This window comes from Parus major, chromosome 21 (assembly GCF_001522545.3).
Source record: "Parus major isolate Abel chromosome 21, Parus_major1.1, whole genome shotgun sequence".
Classification (NCBI taxonomy): Eukaryota; Metazoa; Chordata; class Aves; order Passeriformes; family Paridae; genus Parus; species Parus major.
Window position 1 is genome coordinate 170,732 of NC_031789.1, and position 8,146 is coordinate 178,877.

General features: G+C 64.5%; 1 protein-coding gene across 1 annotated transcript; it reads left to right on the forward strand.

Annotated features, from left to right (window-relative positions):
• Nucleotide 1: 1 nt before the first annotated feature.
• On the forward strand, nucleotides 2-7,954 carry LOC107213500 (basement membrane-specific heparan sulfate proteoglycan core protein-like; the record flags this gene model as incomplete). Its single annotated transcript, XM_015647996.3, has 7 exons — nucleotides 2-34; nucleotides 5,060-5,189; nucleotides 6,029-6,112; nucleotides 6,530-6,639; nucleotides 6,726-6,784; nucleotides 7,256-7,416; nucleotides 7,623-7,954. Coding segments are annotated over 7 exons (816 nt in total), but the record flags the coding sequence as incomplete, so codon positions are not given.
• Between the last annotated feature and the right edge of the window lie 192 nt (nucleotides 7,955-8,146).

The following is an 8,146-nucleotide window of genomic DNA, read 5'->3' on the forward strand; positions in this document are numbered from 1 at the left end:
GGGGACCTTCCTGCTGCTGGGGACCCTCCTGGGGGTGAGTGGGGCCGGGGGCCCGGGAGCGAGGGCTGGGGGTCCGCTCGCCGAGCCGGGAGGTCCCGTAAATGAGTCGGGGGCCCCGGAGTCGGGGTCCCGTGAAGGACTTGGGGACCTCTGAAGGATTTGGGGTACCCGAAGGGAGCTGGGGTCTCTACCCGCGCACTTGGGCTCTCTAAAAGGATTTGAGGCAGGAGTTGGGGTGAGTCCCCCCACGGAGCTCCCCTAAACGAGTCGGGGTCCTGGGAGCTGGAATTCCTTACAGGAGTTGGGGTCCCCTACAGGAACTGGAGAGGGAATTCCAGAGAGCGATTGTGAACCCCCTGTGGTTTTGAGATCCCTTAAAGTACTTGGGCCCCTTAAAAGAGTTGGGGTTCTCATACGATTTTGGAATGCCTTAAAGGATGTGGGTACCATGGCGCTGGGGTCCCCTGAAAGAGTTGCGGTCCTCTAGAGGAGTGAGAACCCAGAGTTGGGGTTCCCCACAGAGTTTGTGTCTCATGAAGGATTTGGGGATCCTTGTGGCAGTTGGGGTTCCCTAAAGGAGTTGGAAGAGTTGTGCTGTGCCCGGAGGGAATCGGGGTCCCCCCAGCACAGGAGTCCCCAGCATGGTTCTCTGGCCTCTCAGGGAATTGGGGTGTCCCTCCACGTGTGCAGATGTGGGGGTGCAGGGATCCCAGGATTATCATAGAATTGGGCTCCCCCAAGACACCAAGGAGATGTGGGGGTCCCTTAAGGGATTGTTCCTTAAGGGATTGGGGTTTCCCCCCTGTACCAGGGGATCCCCCCTCCCTGAGGGACTGGGGGTCCCCCCCTGTACCGGAGACCCACGGAGGATCCACCCTGTCCCATCTGGGAACTGCAGTGTCTCCCCAAAAGAGAGGTGGGGTCCCTCTCCCCATGCCCTGTCCTGTCTGGGAATGGGGTGTGTGGGGTCCCCCTGCCTTCCTTTATGGGACTTGAGGTCCCCCAGGGACTGAGGGTACATGGGGTCACCCATTCTTACCCCTATGGAACTGGGGTCCCCATGACCCCCATGTGGGGGCCCCAGTCGGGGGGGGGGTCCCCATCACCCCACCCTGTTTCTTTAGGGAATCGGGGTCCCTAATGACCCCAGGGTGTGGATGGTTCCCATCACCCCATAAAGCCACCTCCTCTCGCCCCCACACCTCGCCATGGGTGGGGGTCACTTACAGGGGCTCATCCTGCTTTTGGGGTGCCCCCCTTACCCCGTGCACACTCCTTCCGCACCCCACCCCATCCCCCACCCCAGCTAAATTTAAAGGGTGATGGTGGCGCCGGTCACCCTAAAAATAACCGTCCCAAAATACCCCCCCGGGGGGGGGCGCTGCGTCTGGGGGTGCCCCTGGGGGGGTCCCCGCCCTGCTTGGGGCAGTGGGGCAGGGGTGACACCTCTGGGTACCGCGGGTGCAGGGGGGTTTGCGCCGTGGGGCTGCGCGCTCCCGACATTCGGGGGGGTCCGTCAGTGGGGTGCGGAGGTGATGGCGAGCTGGGGGGGCACAGGGGTGGTTTGGGGTTGGGCGGGCGCCCGGGGTGGAGAACAGAGGGGGCCTTGTGCTCGGGGCCGTGCTGGCAGCGCGGCCTCCCCCTTTCCGTGGGGCTCCCACCCACGTCAGGAGGGGCTGCCGGGAACAAAGAGGGGGATCCCCTTTACCATCCCCCACCCCCCCATCCTGCTGAGCGCAGGGGGGGATTTGCGGACCCAGCACCCCAATAACCCCCCCGGCCGGGATGCCGGGCCGTACATCCTCCTACAAACACGGCGAGGGGGGGTCCCACGGGTGGGTTTGGCGCGGGGTGGGGCACGGGGGTGCCACCTCCAAGGGTTGCGAAGAGTTAATTTGGTGGGGGGGAAGGGGAAGGCGAAGCAGGAATGTGCGATAAGATCACCCTGCCCGGGGGGAAGGGCTGGGGAAGGGGAGGACACCCCACGCACACGCTCCCCGCGGGCGAGCGCGCTCTCGCACACTCGTGTGCCCGGGGCACCACCAGGGCCGCTTTGGGAGACTCGTGTCACACCTGGGGGCATCTGGGGACACCTAGGGGCATGTGGGGCTACCTGGGGGCGTTTGGGGCCGCTGGGGATACTCGGGGGCACTCGGGGATCCTCCGGGCCCGCAGCGCACATGGCCTCTTGCCTTCGGCTCTTTCCCATCGCCAAAGATGGCCCGGCTGGATGAGGAGGAAGAGGAGGAGAAGGAGGAGGAAGCGGGGGAGGAAGGTCAGCTCAGACGCTGGGCCCTTGCCAGAACTCCTGGGTTTCCCCCTCACCATCAAAACCCGACACTCCCCCAAAATGTCTTTTTATCCCACAGAAAAATCTACTCCCTCAAAAAATCCTCCCCAAAAAATCCGTCTATCCCCCCCCCAAAATCCCATTTCCACTTCCATATCCGTCTCCCCCCAACCCATTTCCCACCCAAGAAAACACATATCCCTTCCCCACCAAATCCATTTCCCCCCCAAAACCCACCAGCCCCCCACAACTCATCTCCACTCTCCAAAACGCATCTTCTTCCTCAAAAACCCATCAACCCCCTCACCAATCTCCCCCCAGAAAATCACCCCCCCAAAAAAGTCTCCCCTGCAGAACCCATTTACCCCCAAAAGGCCCAGATCGTCCCTCGCAGTCCAAGCCCTTTCGGGATAAATTAGGCAATGCCAGCAGGGAGGAATGCAGGGGGAGGGAGGGGGGAAGGGAGACACATATTTGGGGCCCCCCTGCCTGCCCGGCTGTGGCTTTGACCCCGCAGCTGTTTCACCCCCAAGTCCCGGGGGGGGGGGGGGGGGGGGGGAGAGCAGCTGCCTCTGCCCCCCCCGGGACCAGCATCCACCAGCTGTGCTGGCAGCCCCCCCAAATCCTGGGGTGACCCCCATCCCCCCAAAGTGAGGTGACTTAGTCCTTGGGGACACTCGGGAGGGGGGAAGAGGGTTTTTTAGGGGGGAAACACCTTTTAACATGACCTTGGGGGAACAATAAGCTGGGGGGGGATTGCTATTAATAACCCCCCCCCCCCCGGTTATTATTCTTGTGCTGCGTCACCTCCTCTTCCTCGCCCGGATGAATTAACGGGGAGGGGCACATCCAGATTTGGGGGCCACTTCAAGATTTGAGGAGCCATATCCAGATTTTAGTGGGGGAACATCCAGACTGGCGGGGGGGGGCGTTCAAATTGGCTGAGGACACCCAAATAAGGGGGGTTTGAGGTGTTCCCCCAATTTGGGGTGCAGTTTGGAAGCGGGAGGTGGGCAGGGTGGTGCTTCCTCAACCTCCTCTTCCTCGCTCTCCTCCCCCCCACTTTTCCCCAGGGTGCGGGGCAGGATTTGGGCCGGGGAGTGGAAAATGTGAGCGGCGGCGGGGCCGTGGCGTCCGGCCGGGCGCGGTGCCCCGGCGGCAGCGGGGGGGACCCGGGTGTCCGGGGGGGCCCAGGCGTCCGGGGATGCGGGGCCGCGGAGCAGAGAGGCTTCCGGTGACCGGAGAGGGGGATTGTCCCCGAGCCTGCTCGGACACCGCTGGACACCCGACCCGCAGCTGCCCTTCCGCCGGCCGGGCTGGGTGTGCGGCGCCGGGAATGAGCGCCCGCAGGCTCCGTGCGCGGCTGGGGGGCGAGGCCGGGGCACCAAGGGGCTGGGGAGCCGGGGCTGGCACCGATGGGCTCGGTGCACGGCTGGGGAACGGGGCGGCAGAGCCCGCACGCACTCGGTGCGTGTGTGGGGATGTGGGTGCCGAGCGCTCACACTCACGGTACATCTGGGGAGCGGCAGACGCTCACTCAAGCACACATGCCTCGTGCCTCAGTTTCCCCTTGCGTGGGGTGTGAGCTGACACCCACGAGGGGCCTCCCCAGCCAGACCCCCGGGGGAGTTGAGTCCTCCCGTCCGTGTGTCCGCGTGCCCCGTGTGCCCCCCTGTGTACCCCCCTTGTCCCCCGTGTTCCCCCCGTGTCCCGTCCCCCCCAGCGCCCGCCTAATCCCCCCGGCGCTTGTTTGCACAGCAAAGTGCTGCTGCGACGGATTCCTGCCGGGGCCGGGCCGGGGGCACCGGCGGCGCCGCACACGCGTGTGCACGGGCCCGTGGGCACCGGGGCACACCGGCCGGGGCACACCCGGCTGGGGCACACCCGGCTGGGGCACACGCGTGTGTGTCAGGGCTCGGCTGTGGCGGTGTCTGTGCAGTCACCTGTCGGTGGCTGCCGTGGCGTGTGCGCTCACACACATCCCCACGGTGCTGCGAGCGTGTGGTGGTGCAAACACGTGTGCACGGCCGGCTGTGGGCACGGCTTGGTGTTGGGGCGTGCAGAAAGCGTGGAAATGTGTGTGCACAGCCACGCGTGTTACCTGTGACAGGTCACGCGTGTGGCAGTGCTCACACACGTTCTGTGTGCTGTCACTGCACGCTCGCCCCCGTGTCCGCGTGTGCACACGGCGGTTCCTGCGTGGGGCAGTGCACACGTGTCCCCGTGTCAGTGCACACGCGGAGCAGTGTAAATGTGTGTGCACACACTTCCCGTGTCGCTGCACACCCGTGTGCACACTGGGCTGCCTGGCACACGCCCCCGTGCCCGCACCCGGTGCCGGGGGTCCCGGTGCCGGAGGTCCCGGTACCGGAGGTCCCGGAGGTCCCGGGTCCGGGGGTCCCGGAGCCGGAGGTCCCGGTGCCGGTGATCCCGGTGCCAGAGGTCCCGGTACCGGAGGTCCCGGTGCCGGAGGTCCCAGAGGTCCCGGGTCCGGGAGTCCCGGAGCCGGAGGTCCCGGTGCCGGTGATCCCGGTGCCGGAGGTCCCGGGGCCGGTGATCCCGGTGCCGGAGGTCCCGGGGCCGGTGGTCCCGGTGCCGGAGGTCCCCGTGCTGGTCGGTGCAGGAATGCGGAGGGTGTGTGCTCATCCCGCTCCCTCTTGCCGGTGACGCCACCGCACAGCCACGAACAACCCCCGTTCCCCCCCCGCTTCGGGGTGACGTGGCTGGTCACCCGCCGTGGTCCCATCCCATGGTGGCCCCATCCCGCAGGTCACCGGCGGCGCCCGCAGCTGGGCCGACGCCTTCCCCGAGGACACAGTGGCCGATCACGTCGGGGACACGCAGGGAAGGCGCTACTACCGGCACCTGTCAGATGACGAAGACCTGGTGGCCTCTGGAGGTGAGGGGACCTCAGGGGACATCAGGGTGGGTGGGTCCTGATGCCACCCTGGGTACCACTTGCACAGTCCCCACTGAGGATGGAACCTGGTGGTAATGTGGCACTGGGTGGGTCGGTGCCACCAGGGGTGGGAGTCACTGTGGCTGGATGTCACCGTGGGTGGGTGTGACATGAATGGGTGTCATTAGGTGGGCGTTACCATCAGTTGGTGCCACCATGGGTGCCACTCCCTCAACTGTCCCCATCGCAGATGGGAAATGGACCGATGGCATCCAGCACTGAGGTGGCACCGGGTGTGTGGATGCCACCCTGGATGCTGCGTGCACTGTCCTTGTGGTTGCCACTTGGACCCGGTGGCATCTGCTGATAAGGTGACACTGGGTGGGCGGATGTCACTGTGAGCGAGTGCCACTTGTACTGGCCCCGTCACAGATGCCACCAGGATTTGGCAGCAGCTGGTGGCAGGGTGGCACTGAGTGGGTGAGCATCACCGTGGGTGAATGTCTCCGTGGGTGGGTGTCACCATGAGTAGATGCCACCCATGTTGTCCCCAGGGCAGGTGGCACCAGGACCTGGTGGCGTCTGGCAGTAAAATGTCACCAGGTGGTTGCTACCATGGGTGTGCATCACCATGAGGGTGTGTCACACGTGTGGATGCCCCCCCCTGATGCCACCACATTGTCCCCGCCATGGATGGCACTGGGATCTGGTGGCATTTAGTGGGAAACGTGGCGCTGGTGGGTGACCACTGTGACTCGGTGTGTGTCCCCGTGGGAGGGTGTCCACACGTGTGGGGGTCCCCGCAGGCGGGTGCCACCCTCACACTTTGCCCACGGCAGATGGCAGTGGGGAGGATGGCAGTGGTGTTCCCTGGCCACCGACAGTCGTGAGCCCGGCCCCCAGCAGCGGGCTGGCACCCACCGGTAAGGGGACGCTGTGGATGGCACCTGGCCCCGGGCTGGTCCCCGCTGGCACCGCTCTCAACCTCTGTCTCCTCTTCATCCTCCTCCTCCTCTTCCTCTTCCTCCTCCTCCTCCCTGGGGGCAGCGCCCAGGCTCCGCCCCGCGCCCGCGGGCATGGTGGTGGCTGAGCCCGAGGATGACCCCCCAGTCAGTAAGTGACACTTTTTGGGGACTCCCCTTTGCTGCACCCCCACTTTTCTTCCTCCTGTGCTTTATTGGGTGGGATCCCAGACACAGCTGGGGAGCAGAGGGAACATCTGGATGGGAGGGGTCACAGCTGGGTGAGAGTCACGGGGGGGGGGGGATTTTTGGGGTGTGCAGGTGTCACCCCCTGGTTTTGACACCCCATTCCCCAACTTTGGCACCTCCCGCCCCCAGTTTATTTCCGGGCGCTGGTGAACTTCACCCACAGCATCGACTACAGCTCACGGCTGGAGGACCCTGATTCTGAGGAATTCAAGGAGATTTCTGAGGCTGTTGTGGATACGGTGAGGACTGGGGAGACTCAGGGGGGTGCTGGGGGTGGGGGGCACCCAAGGGACCATCCTGACCCTCATTTTCTGCCCCCCAACAGCTGGAGTCAGAGTATTACAAAGTGCCTGGGGAGCAGGTGGTCAGCGTGGTCTTCATCAAGTGAGTGGGGGGGCTCGGGGGGCCTGGGGGAGTCTAGAGGGGCTTGGAGGGTTTGGGAGGTCAGGAAAGCAGGTGAGGCAGGGAGGTCTGGGGGAGCAAGGCGTCATCTGGGGGGATTTTGGGGTGCAGCAAGGAGCTTTTGGGAGTGCAGGGAGGTTTTGGGGATGATGGGGCAGATGGAGGTGAAGGGGATGTTTTGGGACGCAGCGAGGAGCTTTTGGGGTGCAATGTGGAGATTTTGGGGTGCAGTGAGGGGTGCAAAGAGGGGCTTTTGGGTTGTAATGAGGACAGGGTGCAGTGAGGAGCTTTTGGGAGTGCAGGGAGTTTTTGGGGTGACAGACATTTGGAGGTTATGGGGTGGGTTGGAGGTGATGAGGATTTATTGGGGTACAGTGTGGACACTTGGGAGGCTCAGGGCTGATTTAGGGGTGCAGTGTAGCAGTTTTGGGGTGCTGACACCTCATCCTGCAGGCAGCTGGACGGGGATGTGTTCGTGGAGCTGGACGTGGGCTCCGAGGGGAACGGGGACGAGGCGCAGCTCGAGGGGGTCCTGCGGGACCTGCTGGCCGGCGGCTCCATCGCCTCCTACCTCACCTCCCCCCAGGGCTTCCAGTTCCGTCGCCTGGGAGCCGGTGAGCCTGGGAGGGGCTTTGGGGGGAGCCTGAGGGGTTTTGGGGGTGCTCTGGAGCGGTTTGGGGCCAGGGGGCTCAGAGCACCGTGTTCCAACCTGTGTTACTCCACTGGCTCTCGCGTCCTGGCGTGTGCTGACCCTGGCCAAACTCGGGTGGGGGATGTTTTGGGGTGACCCCCTGACTGTGTGCTCCTTCCCTGGCCGCAGTGACCCCCCAGCCACGCGCTTGTACCGTGGGGGAGTTTTCCTGTGGGAGTGGGGAGTGCGTGGCTGCGGAATATCGCTGTGACCGCCGGCCCGACTGCCGCGACGCCTCTGACGAGGAGGGATGTGGTGAGGCAGCTCAGCACACCTGGAACCTCCTCTGTCCCCATGAACCCCCTGCCCCCCATTCCCCACCCCATGGCCCTGTCACTTCCCCTCTGCACCCCTTTTCCTGTCTATAACCTTCCTGTACTCTCCTCCTGCACCCCTTTAACCCCCGTGCCCTCCACAGACATTTCCCACACCCTCTTTTGCCTGGTACATCCCTCTCTACCACTCTGCATCCCCGTTTCTCACTTTAATCCCCCTGCACCCCTACTTTATTCCTGTGCCCCCATAAACACTCCTCACACCCTTTTTCCCCTGGATAACCCCTCTGCACCCCATTTTGCCCCTACACCTCCCCCATAAGCCCCCCTCGTACCCCTCCCCTCCAATCTCACCCCACCCTCCCTCTTCACCCCCAT